This window comes from Elephas maximus, chromosome 21 (genome assembly GCF_024166365.1).
Source record: "Elephas maximus indicus isolate mEleMax1 chromosome 21, mEleMax1 primary haplotype, whole genome shotgun sequence".
In the NCBI taxonomy this organism is placed as follows: domain Eukaryota; kingdom Metazoa; phylum Chordata; class Mammalia; order Proboscidea; family Elephantidae; genus Elephas; species Elephas maximus.
This window is the reverse complement of record NC_064839.1, coordinates 56,409,799-56,436,105: the sequence shown is the minus strand read 5'-3', so window position 1 is coordinate 56,436,105 and position 26,307 is coordinate 56,409,799. Positions and strand designations below refer to the sequence as shown.

Below are 26,307 nucleotides of genomic sequence, written 5' to 3'. Positions count from 1 at the left end.
GTTCTACATCAGGAGCCAGTGCCCCACACAAGAAGGGTGTTCAGGGCATCACTCGCCAGCTGACTTTCCTGGGTCCAGATGGGCCAGCTTCAGTGAAAGGGGATAGGGGTCTGTGGACCTGGCACCTGGGGCTCCAGGTCAGCCATGGCCTTGGCCACTCCAGAGTTATGCAGGCCTCCAGCAACTTAGCCCTTCTTGGGAGTCTCGGGCTCAGCCAGGCCTGTGGTGCCCCTTGGTCAAGCCAGGCAGCCTTACCTCCAGGCCCCATATCCCACACCCTCCCCACACAGGAAGCAGATAAACTCAAGGCCAGCAAGGCCTCAGAAATCAGCTTTAAGGCATCAATTTTCCCTTCCTGTCCCTCCTTCTGGCCCTGCATCTCCCCAGACCTCCAGTCCCTCCTGACCTGACTCTCAGCCACAAACCTCAACTTCTTGTGGCCTAGGCCCTTCCCCCTTCACTTACACATAGTATATAGAGATTTTCAAAAGCTGCTTTCAACATAAAAATAGGTTCAGCATGCACATTTCTCAGCAACTACGTCCCCCCCCCCCAAAAAAAAACACACACCCTCCCCAGGCAATAATATATTTCTTCATTCACTCCCAAAGCCACAAGACTTCATTCATTCAGTTAATATTCCAGCACCCCAAGTGCATGGCAGGCCCTGAGAGGCCAAGAGAAATGCATTCTGTCCTCCTGGGTTTACAATAAGGTACAGATGACCATCACAGCAGTGTAAACATCTCCATGCATACAATGTGAGACCAGGAAGGAAGCTCAGGAGGCCTTAGGAGTGGATCATCAGGACATAAAAAACACCTTAACACATTTAAAAGAAAAAAAAAACAAAATCATTAAAATATGTTCTAGACCACAATGGAATTAAACCTAGAAATCAATAACAGTAGGTTAGCTGGCACTGGATTTTTGTTTTTTTTTTTTAAGTTAGCTGGAAAATATCAAAATATTTGGAAGTTAAACAACACACTGCTGAATAAGTTATGGGTCAAAAGAGAACCCTGAAGAGAAATTTAAAAATACTTTGAACTAAATGGAAATGGAAAGACTACTTTTCAAAATGTGTGGAAAGAAGCAAAAGGAGCACTTAGAGAGACATTTATAGCATTGAATACATATATTAAAAAAGAAAAAAGATATAAAATCAATATTCTAAGCTTACATTTTAGAAAACCAGAAAAGGAAGAATAAATTAAATCTGACATAAGGAAAGAGACAATAAATAATAAAAATAGAGCAGGAATCAATGAAATTGAAAATAGAAATTTAATAGGAAAAAAATCAATGCAACCAAAAAGAGGTACTTCAAAGACATCAGGAAAATTGATAAATTTCTAGTGAGGCAAACCACGAAAAGAAGAGAGAAGATATAAATCACTAATACCAAAAAGGAAAAAGGAGTCATCACTACTGATCCCATGGACATTACAAGGATAAAAAGGAGATATAATGAACAACTCTATGCCCACACATTCGATACCTTTGATGGAATATAACAATTCCTTGAAATAGGGTTCTGCAGGGGCATCAACAGGCCCTGGGCACCCAGGGCGTGAGGGACTTCCCAGGATTGACTCCGAAGTTGCAGCTTTCAGCAAAAAAACCCAGCCTCAGAAAGGATGCAATACCTTAGTGGCTCAGAGTCCACTCTGCCAAGGAGGACACAGCTTAATAGATGGAAACAACTTGAGATCCCAAAGTCCTCCTGGAGCAGGAGGGACCAAAGGCAGCATAGACAAACCATCACACTTGCTACGGATCCAAGCAGGGGTGTGTGCACCATAGAGCTGTTCCTTGGCAACAGTTGAACCCACAGCACTCACTGGGGCAACATGCAGCAGCCTGGAAACAGCTGTGTCTTGGCCCCCAGAGGGCTGGTCAGACTCATCCCACCTCACCTGAGTTCCAAACCCAAACCTCAGGAACTCTTGGAATCTCCACTACAGAGGGTGGATGGGGCTGTCCCAGCAGGAGGATCGTGTAGGGACATGCGTCACCGTGACAATATTGCAGTGGTAGTTACTGTGACTACCAGAGTGACACAGCACCTGCCCAAAAGCCCCACCCAAAGCTCTAGATGCAACATCCTGGGATGCAGCGTGGTAGTGCTCATGTACTCCTACAGGGCGCATGACATCTGACCTGCCACCCACACGTGGAAGCAGGAGTTCAGAGATAATGGGACAAGGATGTCCCACTGATGAAAACAGAAGAGGAGGCCCAGCTCCTGGGGCATCAGGGAAAGTTGGAGGCCTGCTGACCAGCTGTCTTATTATCTAGTGCTGCTTTAACAGAAGTACCACAAGTGGGTGGCTTTAGCAAACAAAAGTTTATTCTATCACAGTCTAGTAGGCTAGAAGTCTGAAAACAGGGTGCCAGCTTCTGGGGAAGGCTTTTTCTCCCTGTCAGCTCTGGAGGAAGACCCTTGTCATCAACTTCCCTGTCTAGGAGCTTCTCAGCGCAGGAACACCAGGTCCAAATGATGCACTCTGCTCCCGGCAGTACGTTCTGGGCGGCGTGAGGTACCCTGTCTCTCTGCTTGCTTCTCTCTTTTATATCTCAGAAGAGATTGGTTCAAGATACAACTTAATCTGGTAGATTGAGTCCTGTCTCATTAACATAATGCCTTTACTTCTGCCTAATTTACATCCTAGAGTTAGCATTTACAACACAGAGGAAAATCACATCAAATGGCAAACTGGTGGACAATCACACAATACTGGGAACCAGGGCCTAGCCAAGTTGACACACATTATTGGGAGACACAGCTCAATTAATAACACCAGCTCTGCACGAGGGAGGTGGAACCGAGGTATGTATTCACCCCGGTATGTGATCTTTCCTCGTGTGTGCACAGAGAACACCAGGAGGGTAACAAGGCAGGCTAATGCCTGAAATCACCGGGGAGAGTCCAGCCTGGTAGGCATGGGGAGAGAGAGGGGGGACATGCCCAGTCCATTTACACTGTTTTTTACATTTTAAATTTTTAATTAGGCACAGAGAGTGCATTTATAATGGGATTTGAAGTGAAGGAATGTAAGTGTATTTTTTGAAAACCTACCACTTGACAGTGCTGAAGCTGCTCCAGGTCTTGACCTGCAACTTCTGTCTCTCCCACCTGCCCCTCTGTGGAGCCCAGGATCTCTGGGCACCATCTACCCCTGACTCCATGAGGGACAAGCCAGAAAAAGAAAAAATGGTCCCCTGCAAAGGAGCAGCAAGGCACAAGTCCAAGGGGGAGGGAGGTGCCCATCTCCAGGCATTGGCATGGAGACCAGCCTTGAAGGACACAGGCAGCAGTATCTGGGGCCACTGCTGACCTACAGCCACAGCTGAGAGGAGCTCCTAGGACCTAGGTCTCTGCCCCTAAGGCACACCCTGTGCTCTCACAGAACAAGGGGGAAACTTACAATTCAGAGTCCTGCCTTTCCCCCTCTTCTGGGCTGCAAAACCCTGGACCTCCAATCTTGGCCCCTGCTCCCTCCTCCTGGGGCAGGTACTGCTGGTCCTGAGGATATAAAAGACCCCCAAGTAACCTATGCACACTGGGGTTGGGCTCTCACCCACCCTGGGTGCTGCTGCAGAGGCAGAGGATTGGCTGATTCTGAACAGACACCCACCAGCTCAGCCATGCCACCCTCAGAGGACCCTCAGATGTTTCAGCAAGCAAAGCCTTAGGGGAGCCCCACCCGGAGCTCAGGTACCTACCTCTGGGGACGCCCGCCTGGCACCCTGCCAGAGGAGGATTAGGGGAAGGCCTGAACCTCTGTGGCATAACTGTGATAGTTCTAGTTGCTATGGCCACAGCCTCACAATGTCTTGCAAAAAGCCAGCCTTATGCCCCAGGCCTTCCCACCAAGCACTACAGGCCTGCCTAGGATTTTGAAAGAAGTTATGGATTGAATTGCGTCCCTCAAAATATGTTGCATGTTCTAACCCCTATACCTGTGGTTATAAGTTCATTTGAGAATGGGTTTTCTTTGCTATGTGAATGAGGCAGTATTAGTGTAGGACTTGTCTTGAGTTAATCTCTTTTGAGATATAAAACAGCACATTAAGCAAACAAAGAAGTGCATGTTACAAGCCACGAGGTCTTCCAAGGAACCTAGGAATAGAAGCTAAAAAGAGTCAAGGACCTTTCCCCAGAGCAGAAAGAGGGAGAAAGCCTTCCCCTAGAGCCAGTCCTCTGAATTTGGGCTTTTACCCTCCAGAAATGGAATAAAATAAATTCCTGTTTGTTAAAGTCACTCACTCATGGTATTTCTGCTACAGCAGCACTAGATAACTAAGACAAGCAGAGACACACCAGCATGGATTTGGAGGGATACTGCAGTGTCTCAGTTACCTAGTGCTGCTATAACAGAAATACCACAAGTGGAGGGCTTTAACAAAGAGAATTCTCACAGTAAAGATGGCTAACAGTCCAAATTCAGGGTGTCACCTTCAGGGGAAGGCTTTCTCTCTCTGTCAGCATTCTCATCAATCTTCCCCCTGACTAGGAGCTTCTCAGTGTGGGGACCCCGGGTCTAAAGGACATGCTCTGCTCCGGGCACTGCTTTCTTTGTGGTATGAGGTCCCCCCATCTCTCGCCTTGCTTCTTTCTTTTTTATCTTAATAGATTGCCTCAAGACACAATCCAATATTGTAGGCTGTGTCCTGCCTCACTGACACAACTACCACCCATTGCCCCTCATTAACATCATAGAGGCAGAATTTACAACATATAGGAAAATCACACAATACCAGGAATCATGGCCCAGCCAAATGATACACACATTTTAGGGGGAGACATAATTCAATCCATGATATACAGCCATGCAGCCCAGAGCCCAGACTAGCAGATACAGTATCACAGTAGTGACATGGCTCCCTGGGATATCAAACTCCTGAAGAGTCACCACAGAGAAGTCGACAGGGAAGTCCAAACAGGTCATGAAATGGACAAGCCAAAGCCAACCCCTCAACTCAGCCTAATCTAGCTCATAGTGGGTTCTCTCCTCTTGAACCTCCCCCATGACCACTGTCTGCTGGCTTCATTTGGACAGCCCACAAAAGTCCCCCCTCCTCACTGAGGGTTAGTCAACAGATCAGGGCCATGGCTGGGCATCTCAAATGCACCACTCCCCAACACCCTTTCCCCCATTTTAGAAAGAGGCAGCACCTATGGCTCCCCTACCACCCCAGGCCACCAGCTAGTCCTGCAGCTGTGGCCATGGGGCAAGGCTGGCCTCCTGGATCCTCTCTGCTTCTGTGCATGCAGCCAAACTGCCCTGGCTCCAGACCCAGTTCTTGTCACAGAATGTCAACTTGTGGCAGTTGACTATGACTATGGTGATCACAGTGGCACCACCCATAGCAGCAACAACCTGCTTCACCCAAGCCCCAGTGTCTCCCAGACCCTGAAACATGAGGTAGGGGGAGGGCAGTTGTAGGGTGCAGTTCTGTGAATCTGGCCACCTGGAGAGAGGGGATAGCTGTGCTTGAGGAAGGGACCACAGTGACAATCATATGAGCCCAAGGTTGGTCGAAGGGGTAGTGCAGGGCCTGACCTGGGACTAGGCAAAGGCAGAGGCAGGCCCAGGGCTGGTGTCAGGCATGTACACAATTATCTCCTCATCCTTTGCCTGCCTGGCCTTAGGGCCTCCATCATCATTCCCTCACCAGGCAGAAACCGAAGCATGAGCTTTGAAAGATTGGGGGTAGGCTCCCCCAGACTCCTAGGGGCGAGCTGAGAGCCCTCGCTGCTGGCTCAGGCTACTGGGGCAATTCCTGGAGACCAAGGACTCTGATCCACTATCCTGGTGATTATGCCTCCATGTTTTCCCAGGGGCCTCCATTAAGCCCCCATTCTCTCTCCCTGGGGATATATTTCCCCACACCCCTGGATGTTCAGCGTCCCAGGGCACATGGTCTAACACTCTAAGGCACCCTGTGGTCCTCCAGCCCCTACAAGGGCAGGCAATATTGTCTGGGTCCCTGTCACTGCGGGTGGTGGAGTAGTAGTAGTTATCAGAGTGCCATGGCCCCTGTTCAAAATTGCCTGGCTCCTACAGGCCATATTGGCAGCTGGGCCTGGTCACCTCATGCTGTCCTCCCAAAGGTTCCACTGGTTGGAAGTGTGATCCCCTCTCTATAACAAGGCTCAAGACACACAGCCACATGCCTGTCAACAGCAAAGACCCCTATCTACTGCCCACCTAGCAGACACCTATGCAGAAGAGGACTCTGTCCAACTCTGGCTGAGCTTAGGGGTGCTCAGATCCCCAGGCCCCCCAGCCACAGCTTCCCCAGTGCCACCCATAAGAGTTCAGAGAAACCACACGCTGCTCCCCTCAGCTGGGCAGTCTCAGGCCACCCTTGCCTTGGCCTGTACTGGCTCCTACTGTGACCTCACAGACTCTCTTGCCCCTTCCCAAGGGCAAGAACAGACCCAGGGCCTCTGAGGCTGTGGAGCTGCCCACTGCCTGGTGGTGGTGAGCATGAGCTCCTGTGCAAGGAAGGCTGAGGTCTTGCAACCTGGGCCTCAAACAACCCTATCCCACTCACCACCTCCCACCCCAAACGGATGGACCCCTGCCCAATTAGCCCCCTGAGGGCCCTGAGGCCCAAACACAGAGAGCTCAGAGCTATTAGTGCCCCCAGGCTCTGCTCTGCCCTGCACAGTATCCCCAATAGAACCAAAGCCCACAGCTTGGTCCAGAGGCCACAGAAGGGTAGGATGGAGGCCTGTGCAAGCCTGTTCCACACCCAGGCCGCTAATCCAGAGGGGTAAAGAAGGCTATCTGGGCAGAGATGGGTGGTGGTAACCCTGCGGCTCTGGGTTTCCCCCCTTTCAAGCCCCAGTGACTCTTACCAGAGTGCCCCCAAGCACTACTTCACTAATGATTTAGGAAATAATATTGGAGTCATTATTCCCTGTCTTTGAGCATAGAGAATGTGACCCAGCTGGAGCCGGTCTCACAAGGACAAATCAAGTGCGTTCTGAGATAAAGACAATAATAGATAGAACACTCTTGGAAAATATCTTTTAGGGTAACGTTCATGTCAGCCAGAACACAAAAGATTTTCCATTCTTATCATTTTCTTTTAGCATTTAGTGAATAGAAATTTGTTGGACCAATGAAGACCCTCCTGACTGTCTCTTACTGAAACCTGTACCAACGATCATTAAAAAAGACAATTCAAAATGTAGGATTTGGTTTTGCCCATTTGGAATGTTAATATACACTGATGACTCTGTAACCTTCATTGGAATCCTGCAAACATGGCTCTAGCAACATGTTTGTCAGTTTCCCATTTTTGCCTTTCTGACTACATGCCGAATAAAATTTTATTTTTGCTTTACTAAACTCTGTGATGTTTTTCCTCTACAACACTGGCCTCAAGACACCCCAGCCTGCACCTGTCCTTCTTCCCCTCTGATGCCTTCTCTTCCTTCCCTCAAGTGGGAAGCCCCAGGAAACCATGCCAGATGGGGGCACAGAGGCTGGATGCTCAAGATTTGGTATGAGGCTGTAATGCCCTGATACTCTGATGGTTACTACCACTGTGGCTGACTTCCCAGCAAATACCAGCCAAGATACCTGGAGGGGCACTCAGTGGAAGAACCCATCTCTACCTACCTTCTACCCCTTGGGGTGGGGCCTGTCTCCAGGTCCCATCTCCTCCAACCAGCAGCCAGTTAGTAGACAGTTGTGCCACTAGAGAGGAGTAGCCCTGGCAGCTTGGGGGGGAGGGTCTCAGCTAAAGATTCTCCTTTGCCACACCTACCTCATTGCTGACCCCATCACCACCGTTTCTCTTTCCTCGGGCTCCTGAGCCCCCCGAGAACCCTGGGTCTTCACTCTTGACAAGTGGACATTTTGAAAAAAACCCTCTCATGGTGGGATTACCCACATAGTGGCTCAGACCAGAGCCCAAAGCCCTACGAGGGTCCCCTCATGCATTAGCCAACATAGACAGGATTTGGGGTTGCAGACCCCTTTGGGACAGCACTGCAGAAGCCTGGGGTACCCAGTGATAGTGAAGCGGGCCACCAGGCCTCCCTGACCTGGACATTAATCACTAGCCTGTGATCCAAATGGCCACTTCATTGCAGGCTCCCCACATCCCCAGCACACTCCCCGCAAGCAGGGGCAGATCCTAACCTGTGCATTAACTTTGGAGAATTGGAATTCTGAAGAAAAGCCCAGGGCTGAGGGACACTCACCCTACCCTATCAAGGCCAGAAAAGACCAATTTTTGCCCAGGAGGGCAGCCCTAGACAGATCCAGCAGAATTTGTGCAGGTCCATGACACAGTGGTTATAGCTGGAGCCACAGTGACACAGGTCTCACATAGAACCCACCTAGTGGCCTCCAGGACTAGAAAGGCTCAGAGCCAAGACCACAGAGCTCCTCAAGCTCACACCCATGTAGCCGCTGCCTGGAGCCCTTCCCCAAAGTGCTGACCTGTGACAACGTGGATATGGTGGTAGCTAACAATTTGTGAAAGACCAAGGGTAAAACTGGATTCCAGCAGAAAGTGGATGGACAGCTACCAGCAGGAGTGGGGGTCAGGCAGAAAAGCCAGTGGTGGAACACTAAGCCCTGTAAGGTTCTACACTAACCCCAGGCTAACAGCCCAGGCCCCGCAGGAACTTTACTTCATGATGAGGACTAGAAAGCTTGAGCTGGGGAGGAAGCTCTGAGGAGTGAATTGCTCACCCAGTGTCAGAGGCCCCTTTCAGGAAGGCTCACAGGACCAGCACAGTGAAGATGAAGTTCAGCTGATATGTGGACATCCAACGGAATATATCCCACACCAGGTCAGAGCCCTAGAGGCAAAATTGTGCCAGGAAGACTCAGATGGAGGCCTCCCTGAGGAGCCCAAGCAGATGGTAGATCCTTCTACCCCATAACCAGGGAAAGAGACCTTCAACACTTCTGCCTATTTGTCCTTCAGCCTACCTACAGCTTAGCCAAGCCGCTGCTCTCAGAGGCAGTGGTGAGATCATCCTGGCAGCCAGGTCTCTGTGGAGGCCCAGTCCAGCCTAGACCCCTCCATGGCGTTGAATAAGTATGTTTTGGCTTTCTGGATACTACACCAGTCAGTCAGGGTCCAGGCTCCTCTTGGTAAATCAAGAGGACAGTGGAGCAACAGGACGTCACCTGGCTGGAGAAGACAGGACTCAGGCAACTCCCCATGCTACTCCCATGTGCGCTCACCAACCTGTTTCTCCTGTATCATCACTGTGGCCCAGAGTCTGTCTTCCATAGCAGGATTCGGTGCCCCACACAAGAAGGGTACTCAGGGCATCACTCACCAGATGCCTTTCCTAGGTCCTGATGGGCCAGCTCATCAAAGGGCATAGGGGTCTGTGGACCTGACACTCTGGGCTCCAGGTCAGCCCTGGCCTTGGCCACTGCATTGTTATGCAAGTCTCTAGCCAACTAGCCCTCCTTGGGAGGCCTGAGCTCAGCCAGGCCTGTGGTGTCCCTAGGGCAGAGAGGCAGCCCCACCTTCTGGCTCCAGGCCCCTCACCTTCCACACACAGGAAGCAGATAAGCTCTAGGCCATCAAGACCTCACAAATCAGCTTTCAGGCATCAGTTTTCCCTTCCTGCCCTTCCTTCCCTGCTTCTCAGTCAGAAACTTCAGCTTCCTGTGGCCTCAGCCCTTCCCCTTCACTTCCCAACCCAAAACCAAACCCTGTGCAGTCGAGTCGATTCCGACTCATAGCAACCGTATACACGCTGTATATAGAGATCTTCGAATGCTGCTTTTAACATTAAGACAGGATCACCCTGAATATTTCTCCGTAACTTGTGCCATCCCCCACAGCCAGTCAACAGTATATTTCCTCATTCACTTCCAAAGCCACAATGTTTCATTCATTCAGTAAATATTCTAGCACCCCTAGTGCATGTCAAGCCCTGAGAGGCCAGGACAAAGGCAGCCTGTCTCCTGGGGATTACAGCCAGGTACAGATGACCATCACAGCAGAGCAAACCTAGCATGCATGCAATGTGAGACCAGGAAGGAAGCTCAGGGGGTCTTGGGAGTGGGTCATCAGGACATAAAAAACACCTTAACACATTTAGCATCTTCAGCAAGCAACTTCTCAGGCAGGGGACACAGACCAGAGCTCAGTTCTCTACCTCTGTCACTTCTCTTTGTCTCTGTCTCAATCTCTCTCCCTCTCTGTCTGTCTCTATCTCTTTCACTCTATCTGTGTCTGTCTCTGTCTCTCTGTCTCTCTATCTCTCTGTCTTTATCTCATGTTGTCTCACCTCTGTGTGTCTCACCTGTCTTTCTCAGTTGGACTCTGTCTCCCTGTCTCTCTGTCCTCTCTCTATCTCTCTGTGTCACCTCACTCTATGTCTATTGCTCTCTCTGTCTCTCCTCTCCTTTTCATAGCCCATCACTGTGAGGCTTCCTCAAGGAAAGGTGCCACAGTCATCACTGAGAGTGTGTCCGCCTCTCGTGGCAGTATCCTCACAGAGTGCCCCCTTCACTTCACTGTGGCTCTTTGTTAAGTGCCCAGACCACCTGAACCGTGTACCAGCTCTACTTGGAGCATTCTGGATGCCTTAACTCACTTCAATGGCAGTACAGCTCTTGTACAGGGGAGGACTTAGCAGACATGGGATGCAATTGTTAGTATAAAATAGTGACAATTCAGATGGCATAGGCTTCTTCAGGCTCAGACTTCCACAAAACTGGTCATCCCATTTTGTGAAAACATTTCAGAACTCTGAGAAACATGGGAAGTTTGCTTTCATGAACCATTCCTCTAATACTAAAATCTGACAAAGTCTCCAAAAAGAGAAATGAGGGCTAATTTACATAGGAATAAAGAACCAGAAGTCATAAGTGAAATAGTAAAGTCATATTCTGTCCAGCGCATGGATCAAAGATTAAACCAGGAATTGGGAACTGTTTAGCATTCACTCCAACATTCAGGGAAATGAGAGCCTCATTGTAGGCTCAATAGAAATGGAAGGTGTGCTGGAAGAAACGGAAGTCCCAACAGGAGCACCGGTGCCATGAGGGAGAACACTGACATTGAACCAGCCCTCCAGACAGAAGACGGAGGCTCCGAAGAGAGACCCAAAAAGCTACCCAAAGTCAGACAAACCTTCACTCCAAAACCTAAATCACGAAAGTAGATAACACACTTAGAGGTTTTGTACACTTAAAAGACATCAAAATTTAAAAACAAATAATGAACTTAAAATATTCAGCAAATATTCAGATGTTTTATAACAGTAGTATGCAAAGAACTCATAGATGCTAAGAAGAAAAATAGCAAAACTCATAAAACAAATGGACAAAGGATATAACAGAAAAATTGCAAAAGAAACACAAATGGCTAGGAAATATTAAGAAAAGACAGAAAACATTTTATGAATAGACATCCTTCAGACAATTATTTGTGATCATAAAAAAGTTGGAAGCAAGCTACTGACTAAAGAACTCATGGTGCAGCCATTAGTGGGAATGTCCTGCAAGCTTTCCCTGTTTACAAAGCGTGTATGGCAGGAGCAGAGCTCCTGGAAGAACCCTGTTTGGTGAAAGGGTTCAAAAGTACCCCACGCCATGTGATGACAGGAGTGTAAATAGAACAGATGAATCAGGGAAAGGTAATTTAGAGAATGAATTGATTTTTACTTTCGCTTTTTGGCTTAATCTTCAAAATATTTTACAGTCTGTCAGTGGCTCTACTACAACAGATTAGAAAGTTTTCCCAGAGAACTTACAGATGTGCCCTGGATCCCAACTCATCTGAGCTCCCACAGAAACCTTCCAGTTGAGAGAACCTCTAGTTCCAGCTCCTCTTCAGTCTGGATGCAGGCGGTGCTCCACAGCTGCCTACCAAGAGGGATCCTCAAAGTAGCCTCCCCAATTCCACACTCTCCAGACCAGCAGCACCACTGGGGACCGCCCCCACCTCCAAACCTGGCCCGTGTGCGCAATATTCACAGACAGCAACGTTGAAGTCCTGGCTCCGCACCAGCCTCCAGTGGCCTATGTCCTGGCGTGTGTCCCCTGCAGGCACAGAGGTCATCTCCTGTACCCTAGGAGACTGGGTACAGTTGAGGTCCATTCCATGCTTCTCACACCTCCCTCCCCAAACGGAAGTGTTTTCCAAACCGTCCCCCATCCCAGGCCAGTCCAGCTCCAGGCAAGACACAGGGTCTGGCCCCAGCCCTGTGTCCAGCAGAGAGAAGGTTCCCCAGGGCCAGCCACTGCCCCATCCCGAGGCCCTGGGTACCCAGTGCATGTGTCACTGGAACAATATTGCAGTGGGGGTTACTGCTACTACCACAGTGACACAGCTGTTGCACAAAAGTCCCACCTCAAGCTCGAGGTGCAGCACCCTAGGATCCGGCCTTGTGGTGACCATCAACTCCCACACGGCACAGGGCATGTGACCTGCCACCCACCCGCAGGTGCTGCAGTTTGGAGACAATGGAACAAGGTGTCCCACTGATGACCCAGCTCCTTGAGCAGCAGGGGCAGGTGGGGCTTGCTGGCCAGCTGTCTAAAGTATCTAGTGCTACTGTAATACAAGTGCCACAAGTGGGTGGCTTTAACAAACAGAAGCTTATTCTCTCACAGTCTAGTAGGCTACAAGTCTGAATTCAGGGCACCAGCTCCAGGGGAAGGCTTTCTCTCTCTGTGGGCTCTGGAGAAAGGTCCTTGTCATCAATTTTCCAATCGCCTATGAACTCCTCAGTGCAGGGACCCCAAGTCCAAAGGATGTGCTATACTCCTGGCACTACATTCTGGGTGGCCTGAGGTCCCCCTGTCTCTCTGCTTGCTTCTCCCTTTCATATTTCAAAAGAGATTGACTCGAGATAAAACCTAATCTTGTAGATTAAGTCCTGCCTCATTAACATTACTACCTCTAATCCTGCCTCATTAGCATCATAGAGGTAGGGTTTAGGACACAATGGAAAATCACATCACATGACAAAATGGGAGACAATCACACAATACTAGGAACCGTGGCCTAGGGAAGTTGACACACAGTTTTGGGGGACACAATTCAATCCATAACAACAGCTCTGCACAAGTGAAGTGGAACCCAGGCAGGTACGCATCATGGTGTTTTGATCCTTCTGAGTGTGCGCAAGAGAGCACCAAGATGACCATAAGTCAGGACCCTTCCTGTGATCAAATGGATGAGCCCAGCCTGGTAGTCATGGGGAGACAGGGAGAGGGGACATGCCCAGTCCATTTACACCCTTCCTTATATTTTAAAATTTTCACCAGTCTCAGAGACTGCATTTATAATAGGATTTTTAGCGAACAAATGTAAGAGTATTTTTTAAATTTACCCCATAGCGGTTCTGGAAATTTTCCAGGTCCTAAGCTGTGACTTCTGTCCTTCCCACCTGCCCCACTGTGGACCTCAGAGTCTCTGAGCACCATCCACCCCTCACTCCCTGAGGGAGAAGCCAGCAAAAGACCAGAGTCCTCTGAGCAGGAACAGCAAGGCACAAGTCAGAGGTGGAGGCAGCAGCCCCTTGTGGGGCACTGGCATGGAAGGTAGCCTTGGAAGGACAAAGAGGGATGGTCTGGGTGGCTGCTGACCTACAAACACAGTTGGGAGGAGTTCCTAGGACCCAGGTCTCTACCCCTAAGGTACACACCCTGCACTCTTACAGAGTAAGGAACAAACTCCTGATTCACAGTCCTAGGTGTCCCTTCCGCTGGGCTGGAAAACCCCTGACCTCACATCTGGGCCTCTGCTTCTCCCTCAAGCTTCCTGGGGCAGGTACTGCTGACCCCGAGGATATAAAAGGCCCCCAAGTAACCAATGCATGGTGGGGGTGGGCACTCATCCACCCTAGGTTCCACTGCAGTGGTGGGGGTGGATGATTTCCATAATGGACCGACACCCATCAGCTCAGGGAGAGTTCCAGTAAAGGCTGGCATAGCCACCTCACCCTGAGAGGCCCCCCAGATGTTTCAGCAAGCAACACCTCAGGCATGAATCCCAGCTCTATGCTAAGGTCCCTACCTCTGGGGCTGCCTGTCTGCCATCCTTCCAGAGGGGGATTGGGGGCAGACATACACCACTGTGGTATTCCTGTGGTTATGGTTATAGTTGTTCTGGCCACAGCCTCACAATGCCTTGCAAAAACCCAATCCCTACACCCCAGCTCCTCTCATCAGGAACTGCAGGCCCGAGCAGGATTTTGAAAGGTGTTATAGATTGAACTGTGTCCCTTAAAAATATGTGTTGTAAATCCTAACCCCTATAACAGTGGTTATAATCTCATTTGGAAATGGTTTTCATAGCTTTGTTAATGAAGCAGTATTAGTGTAGGTTGTGTTCTGAGTCAATCTCTTTTGAGATATAAAAGGACAGACTAAACAAGCAAACAAGTACATGATACAACCCACATAGTCTTCCAAGGAACCCAGGAATAGCAGCTGAAAAGAGACAAGGACCTTCCCCTAGAGCAGAGAGAGAGAGAGAGAGAGAGAGAGAGCCTTCCTCTAGAGTTACAGCTCTGAATTCGGACTTCTAGCCTCCTAAACTGTGAGATAATACTTTCTGTTTGTTGAAGCTACCCTCTTGTGCTGTTTCTGCAACAGCAGCACTAGATAAGCAAGACAAACAGGGACACGCCATCAAGGATTCGGGGGGAGAGGTACCACAGCCATGTGGCACATGACCCAAACCAACAGGTATAACACCACGGTGGTGACACGGTTATCTGGACCCCCGGGCTCCTGGGAGGTCACCACAGAGACCCCAGCGAGGAAGTCCATATGGGTCATGAAACAGTCAAGCCAAAGGCAACCCCCAACTCAGCCTAATCTCACTCATAGTGGGTATACTATGGACATTGTCTCCTGGCTTCCAGTGGACAGCCCACAAAAGTTCCCCATCCTCCCTCGGGGTTGGTCAATATATCAGGGCCACAACTCAGCCATCTAGGCCAGGAACCAGGAGGAGTCAGGTGGGACCTGAGCTCAGGTGGGTCCTGATGCCATTCCTCTAACACATGCCCAGCCCACACTCTGCAGGCTTTCCCCCAACTCCCAGTCCAGTACCAGAGCCCTGCTGACTGGCATCCAACCCTCTTTCCTTCTCCCTGCCATCCATCTCAGCCTGTCACAGGCCCCTGCAGGGAGCATAAGACAGATGAAATTCCTATGGCCCCTCAGGAGGTCCCCCAGCATCTGGAAGTCAGCCAGCAGAGCCAGATCACCATTCCTGGTGTCCCCATTCTCCTGTCCCCTCATACTGCCACATTGTCAGCCTCACCCTTGGACGTGCAGCAGCTCTAACAGCCTGAGCACCTCCCCTTCCCAGCATACCAGCTAAGCCCTGAAGCTGTGGCCAAGGATCCCAGCTGGCAGCCTGAACCCTCTCTGCCTCTGAGGATACAGCCACCCTGCCCCACCTCCAGCCCCAGTTCTTGTCACAGAGCACCGAGCTGTGGTAGATGACTACGACTATGGTGATCACGGTGGTACCACCCATAGCACTAACAGCCTGCTCCACACAAGCCCCAGAGCCTCCCAGACCCTGTGGTAGGAGTGGGGGAGGGCAGTTGCAAACTGTCTTCTGTGACTCTGGAAAGTTGGAGGGAAGGATAGTTGTGCTTGGGGTGTGGACCCCAGTGATGACCACAAAGGCCCAAGGATGGTCGAAGGGGCAGTGCAGGCCCTGGCCTAGGACTAGGCAAAGGCTAAGGGAGACCCAGGGCTGGTGTCAGGCGTTTACACAATAAACCCTCCTCCTCTGCCAGTGTGATCACGATGGAGAAACTGAGGCATAAACAGTGAAGGGCCTAAGGCAGGCTCACCCAGACTTTTAGGGAGGGAGCTGAAAGCCCCAGCTGCTGGTGTAGGCCAATGGGACAATTCTGGGATGCCAAGTATTCTGAGCCATGAGCCTAGAGTGTGTGTAGCCCTACTTTTTCCCAGGGGGCCTCCATTAAGCCACCACCCTCTTTCCCTGGGGATATCCTTTCCCCATACCACCTGCAATTCAGCCTCCCAGGGGTACCTGGTCCAGCCTCTGAGGCCCTCTGTGGCCCTCCAGGCCCTGCAGGGGCAGGCATTATTGTCTGGGCTCCTGTCACTGTGGGTGTTGGGGTACTGGTAGTTACCACAGTGGCATGGCCCTTGCTCAAAATCACCTGGCTTCTGCTGACTCCAAGCCTGGTTGGTTACCTCGTGCTGTCCTCCTAAAGGCCCTGGAGGTTGGAAGCGTGATATCTTCTCTATAACAAAGCTCCAGAGGCAGAGCCACAGGCCTGTCAACAGCAAATACCCTTACCTACTATACACCTAGGAGGCACCCATGCAGAAGAGGACTCTGGCTGTCCGCCTCGGCTACACTGAGTGGTGCTCAGACACTCAGGACCCTCGGCCACAGCTTCCCCAGTGCCACGCATAAGAGTTCAGAGAGACCGCACAATGCTTCCCTCACATGGGCAGTAACAGGCCACTCTTCCTCAGGCCTGCATAGGCTCCTAGCCTGACCTCACAGACTGCCTCGCCCCTGAGCAAGGGCAGGAACAGACCCAGGGCCTCTGAGACTTTGAGGCTGCCCACTGCCTGATGGTGACGAGCATGAGCTCCTGGGCAGGGAAGGGTGAGGTCTTGCAAACTAGGCCTCAGATAACACTCCCCCACCCACCACCTTCCACCCTGAACCACTGGACCCCTGCCTGCACAGCCCCCTGAGAGCCCTGAGGCCAAACACAGACAACTTAGAGCTGTCAGTGCCCCAGACTCTGCCCTGCCCTGGACAGTACCCCCAATAGAACCACAGCCAACAACCAGGTCCAGGGCCACAGAGGGGCAGGACGGAGGACTATGCAAGCCTGCTCCACACAAGGGACACCACTCCAGAAGGGGCAGAGAAGACTATCTGGGCAGAGATGGGTGGGGGTAACCCCAGGGCTCTGGGCTTCCCCCCTTTCAAGCTCCAGTGACGCCTACCAGACTGCCCCCAAGCACCCATACACTGTCATCAGGACACCCTAGCCCTCACCTCTCCTTCCTCGCCTTTGCTGATTTTCACCTCCTCCCTCAAGTGGGAATCACCAAGAAACCATGCCAGATGGAGGCGCAGAGGCTGGGTGCCCAAGATTTGGTATGAGGCTCTAATGCCATGATACTACTAGCGTAGTTACTACCACTGTGGCTGATTTCCCAGCAAATACCAGCCAAGACACCTGCAGGGACACACAAGGGAAGAACCCAGCCCTATTTCCCTTCTTTCCAGTACGGGTGGGGCCTGTCTCCAGGCCCCATCTCCTCCACCTAGTACCTGGCCAGGGCACAGTAAAAGGTGATGACAGTGGAGGGAAGCGACCATGGCAGCTTGGGGTGGAGGTCTCAGAGGAAGATGCTCGTTTGCCGCCACCACCCCATCCCTGCCTTCCCACTGTGTCTCCTGTGATCCCAGAGAAACCTGGTCCTCAGTTTGGCCAAGTAGACATTGGGTACAGAACCCACTCACTGTAGGTTTAACCCCACAGTGGCTCAGACCAGAGCCAAAAGTCCTTCAGGGTGCCTCCTCACATGGTAGTCAACACAGCCAGCATTTGGGGTAGCAGACCCCTTTGGGACAGCACTGAGGAGGTCCAGAGTGCACAGTGAGAGTAAAGAGGGAAACCAGGGCACCTTGACCTGGCCTCTAATCTCGGGGCTATGATCCAGATGGCCACTCCTTTGCAGGCACCTCCTCAGCCTCAACCTCACCCCCTGCAGCTAGGGGCAGATCCTGACCTGTACACTGACTTTGAAAACTCAGAATTCTGGAGAAAAGCCCAGAGCTAAACGACACCCAACTCACCCACCTTTTCAGGCCAGAAAAGGCCAATGTTTTCCCAGGAGAACTGCTCTGGGCAGACCTAGCAGAATTTGTGCAGGTCCATGACACAGTGGTTATAGCTGGAACCACAGTCACACATGTCTCACGGAAAACTCACCCAGTGGCTTCCAAGTCTAGAGAGGCTCAGAGCCAAGGCATAGAGCTCCTCAAGCCCACACCCATGCAGTCTTACCTGGCACACTTCCCAGAAGGCAGTGGCAGGTACAGAGGGATTCTGTGCTGCCCTGAGTCAAGGTGGGTATGGTAGCATATACCACTGTGTGAAAGACCAAGCCAAAAACTGAATCCCTGCAGACACTAGATAGACAGCTGCCAGCGGGGGTGGGAGACAGACAGAAAGGCCAGTGTTGGGACACTGAGCCTTGCCAGGCTCTCACACTCACCACACCCTATCAGCCCGGACCACACATGGGGCTTTGCTTCATGAAAAGGGCTAGAAAGAGTGAGCTGCGGGGGAAGTTCCTGGGAACAAATTCAGGGATACCTGCGGTGGGGACGGAGCTCAACCAGGGTCATAGACACCCTTCAGGAAGCCTGACAGGGCCAGCACAGTGAAGGTGAAGTTCAGCTGATATGTGGACTTCCAACAGAACATAGCCCACACTAAGTCAGAGGTGGGGAGGCAGCATTGTGCCAGGAAGATTCCACTGGAGGCTCACTGGGGGTTCCCTGGGGACCCTGGGTAGGTGTGGTTCCTCCTACCCCAAGAAAGAGACTTGCAAACCTTCCACCTGTTTGTCCTTCAGCCGCTGCAACCTTAGTCAAGCCCATTGCTCTCAGCACCAGGGGGAGATCATCCTGGCAGCCAGGTCTCTGTGGTGCCTGCAGTCCAGCCTATAACCCTACATGGCCTTGAATAAGTACTTGTGCCAGCTTTTGGAATGCCGCACCAGTCAGTCAGGGTCCAGGCTCTTCTTGGTAAATTAAGCGCACAGTAGAGCAGCAGGAGCTCATCTGGTTGGGTGGGACAGGGCTCAGCCCACTCCCCATCCTACCCCCATATGGGCTCACCAACCTGTTTCTCCAATATCATCACTCCGGCCCAGAGCCTGTCTTCTACACCACACAAGAAGGAGTGCTCAGGGCATCACTCACCAGCCAAATTTCCTGGGTGCTGATAGGTCAGCTTCAGTCAAATAGGATGGCGGTATACGAACCTGACAGCCTGGGTTCCATGTCAGCCCTGGCCTTGGGCACCACAGTGTTATGTTGGCCTTTAGCCACCTAGCCCTCCTTGAGACCTGTGGTGCCCCTTGGGCAGGAGGCAGCCCCATCTCCAGCCCCACACCTGCACCCTCCACACACAGGAAGCAAATAAGCTATAGGCCATCAAGGCCTAAGAAATCAGCCTTAAGGTGTCAGTTTTCCCTTCGTGCCCCTCCTTCAGGTCCTGCAGCTCCCCAGACCTCCGGCCCCTCCTGCTCTACCTCTCAGCCACAAACCTCAGCTTCCTGTGGCCTCAGACCTTCCCCCTCTACTTATACACAGTACATGGAGATTTTCAAATGCTGCTTTCAACTTAAAGATAGGATCACCCTGCACGTTTCTCTGCAAATTGTTCCCCACCAACAGTCAACAATATATTTCTTCATTCACTCCCAAACCCACAATATTTCATTTGTTCAGTAAATATTCTAGCACCTCTAGTGCATGTCAAGCCCTGAGAGGCCAGGAAAAATGCATTCTGACCCCTGGGGTTTACTGCCAGGTACAGATGACCATCATAGCAGTGTAAACATCTGCATGCATGCAATGTGAGACCAGGAATGAAGCTCAGGGGGTCTTGGGAGTGGATCATCAGGACATAAAACACACTTTAACACATTTAAAAGAAAAGAAATCATTAAAAGTATGTTCTAGACCTCAATGGAATTAAAGTAGAAATCAATAACAGAAAGGTAGCTGGAAAATACCAAAATATTTGGAAATTAAAAAACACATGGGTCAAAAGAAGAGTCTGAAGAGAAATTTACAAATACCTTGAACTAAATGGAAATGAAAAGACAACTTATCAAAACGTGTGGATGCAGTAAAAGGAGCGCTTAGAGAGATATTTATAGCATTGAATGCTTATGTTAGAAAAGGAAGATATAAAATCAATACTTTAAGTTTCTCTTTTAGAAAACCAGAAAAGGAAGAACAAATTAAATCTGACATAATCGAAAAGAAGATAAATGATTAAAATAGAGCAGAAATCAATGAAATTGAAAATAGAAATTTAAAAGAAAAAAAATCAATGAAACCAGAAGCAGGTAATTTGAAGAGATGAGGAAAATTTATAAATTTCTAGCCAGGGCAACCAGGAAAAGAGAAGAGAAGACACAAATTACTAATACCAAAAACAAAAAAAGAGTCATCACTACTGATCCCATGGACATTGAAAAGATAATAATGGGATATCATGAAAAATTCCATACTAGATAATACGATAACTTAGAAGAATTGTAACAATTCTTGAAAGACAGATGGTTCCGCAGGGGCCACTGCCCCATTCCCAGGCCCTGGGCACCCAGGGTGTGAGGGACATCCCAGGTTTGATCCAGAAGCTGCAACATTCAGCAGACCCAATCTCAGGAGGGATGCAATACCCTGATGCCTTACAGTCTACTCAGCCAAGAGAGACACAGAGCACCAGATGGAAATAGCTCTAGATCCCAAGACTCTCCTGGAGCACCCACAGGAAAACCATCCCACACACTCAGGACCCCATGCAGGGACTTGTCCACCATGGGTCCCCTCCTCAGCCATAGTTCAGCCCCAGCACTCACCCAGGCCTCAAGCAACAGCCCTGGAAAATAGCTGTTTCTTGGCCCCCAGAGGACAGGTCAGAGTCATCCCTCCTCATCTGAACTCCATACCACCCTGTGCAGAAGGTGAATGGGGCTGTCCCAGCAGGAGGATTGTGTGGGGGCATGTGTAACTGTGACAATATTATGATTGGAGTATCTCTGGACCCCACAATGACACAGCACTGGTCCAAAGTCTCACTCAAAACATGTGGTGCAGCACGCTTAAGTACAGCCTAGCAGTGCTTGTCAATTCCCACATGGCACAAGGCATCCAACCTGTCACCCATCTGTGGATGATGGAGATTAGAGACACAGACACAGGGACAAGGATGTTCCACTGATGACAACAGAAAAGGACCCCAGTTTTGGGGGCAGCAGAGCCAGTCGGTGGTCTGCTGACCTGCTGTCGTAGTTATCTAGTGCTGCTGTAACAGAAATACCACAAGTGGGCAGCTTTAACAAACAGAAGCTTATTCTCTCACAGTCTAGTAGGCTAGAAGTCTGAATTCAGGGTGGCAGCTCCATAGGAATGTTTTCTTTCTTTGCGGAACTAGAGGAGGGTCCTGTCCTCGATTTTCCTGTGGTCTAGGAGCTTCTCAACACAGGCACCCTGGGTCCAAAGGAAGTCCTCTGCTTCCGGCACTACTTTATTGGTGACATGAGGTCCCCCACTGTCTCTGCTTGCTGTTATGTCTCTCTTTTATATCTCAAGAGAGATCCACTCATGATACAACCTAGACTTTGGATGGAGTTTGGCCTCATTAACGTAATACCTCTCAGTCTGTCTCATTAACATCACAGAGGCAGATTTACAACACATAAGAAAATCACATCAGACAACAAAATGGTGGACAATCGCACAATAACAAGACTATGGCCAAGTTGACACACATTTTTTGGTGACACAATTCAATGCATAATACCAGCTCTTCACAAGGGAGGTGGGAATGAGGTAGGTATTCAGCAAGGTATTTTATCCTTCTGAGTGTGTGCACAGAGAACACCAAGATAGTCTTAAGGCTGGCTCCTGCATGTGATCACAGAGGAAAACCCAGCCTGGTAGGCATGGGGGGAGAGGGAGAGGGAACATGCAAGTCCTTTAATATTTTAAAATTTTCACCAGGCACAGAAGCTGCATTTATAACAGGATGTTTAGTGAACGAATGTAAGAGGATTTTTTTAAAACTTACACCTTAGCGGTGAGGGACCTTCTCCAGGGTCTGAGCTGTCGCTTCCTCTCCTTTCCACCTGTCCCTCTGTGGAACTCAGGGTCTCTGGGCACCATACACCCCTCACTCCCTGAGGGAGAAGCCAGCAAAAGAGCCAAGATTCCCCTGAGCAGGAACAGCAAGGCACAAGTCAGAGGTGGAGGCAGACACCCCTCGCAGGCCATCAACATCAAGGCCAGCCTGGGAGGACGTATATGGCAGGGCCTAGGGCCTGAGGACATACCTGGGGCAGGACCACTGCTGGGAGGAGCTCCTAGGACACAGATCCTTGCCCCTAAAGTACACTTGGTCTCTTACAGAATAAGGAATAAACTTCCAATTCACAGTCCTAGGAGTCCCTCTCCCCTGGACTGGAGAACCCCTGACCTCCCATCTTGGACTCTCTTCCCTGGTCCAGCCTTCCTGGGGCAGGTACTGCTGTATGCGAGGATATAAACCTCCCCCCCCAACTAACCTACGCACAGTGGGGATGGGCACTCAGCCACACTGGTTGTTGACACTGCAGTGGTGGGAGGGATGATTTCCATGATGGACAGACATCCACCAGTTCAGGGGGAGCCACAGGAAAGCCTGGCATAGCCATATCACCCGGAGAGGCCCCCAGATGTTTCAGCAACAAACCCTTCAGGCGTGAAGCCCATTCCAAACTCAGGTCTCTATCTCTGGGGCTGTCTGCCTGCCATCCTGCCAGAGGAGGATTGGGGGCAGGTGTGCACCACTGTGGTATTACTCTTATGATTCTGATTATTATAGCCACAGCCTTACAAAGCCTTTCAAAAACCCATCCCTACACCTCAGCCCCTCTCACCAGGAACTATAGCCCTCACCAGGGTTTTGAAAGGTGTAATGGATTGAATTGTGTTCCCCAAAAATATATGTTGTAAATCCTAACCCCCATACCTCTGGTTATAATCACATTGGGAAACCAATTTTCCTTGTTATGTTGATGAGGCAGTATTAGCATAGGGCATGTCTTCAGTCAATATCTTTTGAGATATGGAAGAGCAGATTAAGCAAGCAAACAAGTATGTGATACAAGCTGTATGATCTCCTAAGGAACCTAGGAAAAGAAACTGAAAGGGGACAGCGACCTTTCCCCAGAGCAGAGAGAGAGAGAAAGCCTTCCTCTAGAGTTAGAGCCCTGAATTCTGACTTCTAGCCTCCAAAACTGTGAGAGAATAACTTCCGTTTGTTGAAGCTGCCCACTTGTGATATTTCTGCTATAGCAGCACTAGATAACTAAGACAAACAGGAACACACCACCACAGATTCCTGGGGTACCGCAGCCATGTGGCCCATGACCCAAAACAGCAGGTACAGCACCACGGTGGTAACATGGCTACCTAGATCAGCAAGCCCCGGGGGGGATCATCACATAGACCCCACCATGGAAGTCCATAAGGGTCACGAAACAGATGGACCAAAGCCAATCCCCGACTCAGCCTAATCTCGCTCATCGTGGGGACACTCCTGCTGAACTCCCACCCAAAGAGATTGTCTGTTGGCTTCCACTAGACAGCCCACAAAAGTCCTCCCTCTTCCCTCAGGGTTGGTCTACATATCAGGGCCACATCTATGCACCTCAGACACACCACTCTACAATGCCACCCCATTTTGAACAGAGGCAACAGGAAATTGGCCTACCTCTACTTCTCTGGCACTGCCCCAGCCTTGCAGTCAATGGGCCTTTTGGGCATACTTCTCTGCACTCCACATCACACTGCTCCACCTGACAACCTGCACCCCACACCTCCCAACACCCCATACCCAGACAGGTAGCAGGCTGGGATGAGAACTGAATCTTGCAGCCTATGAGGAAGGTGGGTTGGGCTGAGTGGTTTCCCTTTAGAATCCTTTCTCTCAGTGGAAAGGCTGGGGTGGGTGACTCAAAGAGAGGCCCCAGGTAGGCACCACTGAGGGCTGGGGTGTCCAGCAGGGCTGTGGCCACTAAGTAGACCCTGCCCACCCAATCTGGCCCAAGAGGGGCTGCCTCCAAGGCCTTGACCAGGGTTAGTGCCCAGGAAAGACGGCAGTGCTAGCAGGACAGTGGACAACCAGGTCCAAACAGCCAAGGGCTGGCACAGGCTTTTTTCCTGGGGACGTCATGCAGGGCCCCTGGATCAGCCTGGTCTTCTAGGAGCTGAGCCCCTCACTTGACCTCTCCTAGGAGCCAACCAAGGACCATGCTAATACTTTAGAAACAGAGAACCTTCCAGTAATGGTCTTCTCTCCTCCTGAGTCTCTCCCTGACCACTGGTCAGCTGGTCCATCCTGCATGACAACAGCCCACAGAAAACAGACACTCCCAGGCAGCCCTCCAGCACAGACCCCACACCAGGGAAGGAAGTGTGGACAACCCCCTATGAACCTTTACTCCATGACCACAGCTCCTGGGACCTGGGCTCCTCCATACCCTGCAGAATATAATAACATCACCTCAGACACATTCCCAGGGTTCAGGAGTACAGGGACTGGGCCAGCCTTCCATCTTGCCCCATGTGCAGAGAAGACCACCAAGCAAAGATCTATGGCCTGGGGCCCTGGTCACCTGTGCCAGGTGAGCCCTCCAAGGAGCCTACAGCAGTGCAGGGGCCCAGGAACAGAGGGCTTCTTGTCTAGAACCCTCCCATTCTGTAACTATAAGTACCTGTAGCAAAAACCGGGCCTCTCAGCTCCCAGGGCAGCATGGCCAGGGTCAGCACAAGACTCAGGGATAGCATCCATCCTCCTCTTAGCTGGGGGTTTTTCAGCATGCACTTGGACCACAGCCATAGTGGATACTAGCATGTGTCTGGCCATAGGAGATCAAGCAAGACACGAGAGCCCACCCGGCACCTCACCCCTGCTCAAGCTCTCCTTGGGCAGACACTCTGCACCCAGAGACCACTGTGGCCCACACATCCAGGCAACCAACACAGGGGAGACAGCAGCCTTGTTAACAACCCTTCCTACACCCCTGAGGAAGCACTGCTCACACTGACCCCCAGCGGGCATGACTGCAGCAGGCCCTCACCCAGTATGTGGAGGAGCCCAGGAAGGTAAAGGGCGTCAGTGCCAGCTCTGCCTTGGAGCCTCCGGAGGCTGACAGAGGAAAAGAAGCTGTAGCTGGGCCAGTATTCACTGCACAGAAGTTCGCTGAGGCAGCATGTCACGAGGGGCACCTTTGGGGAACAACTGATACCTAGCCTGTCATGGAGGTCACTAAGGGCTTCTCCCCAGAAGAGGATAGTGCAGCATTCGAAAACTGGCATCTTGATAAGTTCATCGTCAGCGACGTTGTCCCGGAAATCTGCCAGCCCCAGGAAAGGGGTCCCCTCTCCAGGAGCTGGCCCCACAGGAATCCCTCCTCAGCCATCTCAGCTAGGGAACCAGGTGGAGTCAGGTGGGACCTGAGTCCACGTGGGTCCTGATGCCATTCCTTTAACACAGGCCCAATCCATGCTCTGCAGGCCTTCCCTCCTCCTCCCAGCCCATTACCAAAGCCCTGTTTCGTGGCATCCAACTCTCTTTCCTTCTCTCTGCCATCTTTTCCAGCCCTCCACAGTACCCCGCAGTCAGTACAGGTCAGATGGAGTTCCTACCACCCTGCCTGTGTGCCCTCAGGAAGCCTTGCAGCATCCTGAGTTCAGCCAGCACAGCTGGACTGCCATACATGGTGTCATGGTTCTCCTGTCCCTCCATGTTCCCTCGATGTCACCCTCACCCTCAGATGTTTAGCAGCTCTGAAAGCCTGAGCGCTCCTCCCCTAGCCCTCACCTAGCTCTGCCGCTGTGTCCATAGGTCCAGGCTTGCTGCCTAAACCCTCTCTTCTTCTATGAAAGCAGCCACCCTGCCCTGGCTCAAGGCCCAGTTTTGCTCACAGAGCATAGAGCTGTGGTAGATGACTATGACTATGGTGACACAGCAGCACCACCCATAGCACCAACCACCTGCTCCATACAAGCCCCAGTGCCTCCCACACCCTGGGTGTGGGTAGGGGGAGTGCAGTTGGAGGGTGGCCCTCTGTGAGTCTGGCCACCTGGAGGGAGGGGATAGTTATGCTTGGGGAGGGAACCCCAGTGATGACCACATGGGCCCAAGGATGGTCGAAGGGGCAGTGCAGGGCCTGGCCTGGGACTGGGCAAAGGCTGAGGGAGGCCCAGGCTGATGTCATGTGTGTACACAATAAACCCCTCATCCTCTGCCAGCCTGATCCATAGGGCCTCCATCATCATCCCTCACCATGGGGAAACTGAGTCATGAGCAGTGAAGGGCCTGGGGCAGGTTCGCCAAGACTGCTAAGGAGGGAGATGAGAGCCCCAGCTGCTGCTCAAGGCCACTGTGACAATTCCTGGAGACCATGGACTCTGAGCTATGAGCCTGAACAGTGTGCTCCCACAGTTTCCCAGGGGGCCTCCATCAAGTCCCTACCCTCT

The 26,307-nt window shown here is 51.1% G+C and overlaps 1 protein-coding gene across 19 annotated transcripts in view; it reads right to left on the bottom strand.

Annotated features, from left to right (window-relative positions):
• LOC126064689 (uncharacterized) overlaps nt 1–26,307 on the bottom strand; it is a 302,693-nt gene that overhangs the window by 220,472 nt on the left and 55,914 nt on the right. Inside the window, exon 1 of one of the 19 annotated variants that reach the window (XM_049863910.1) lies at nt 19,032–19,294. The exons of the other annotated variants lie outside the window; for them this stretch is intronic. Coding sequence (XP_049719867.1) covers nt 19,032–19,050 — 19 coding nt within the window. The 5' untranslated portion in view covers nt 19,051–19,294. Of the gene's footprint in view, nt 1–19,031; nt 19,295–26,307 lie in introns of those variants that run through there. 19 annotated transcript variants of the gene reach the window in all.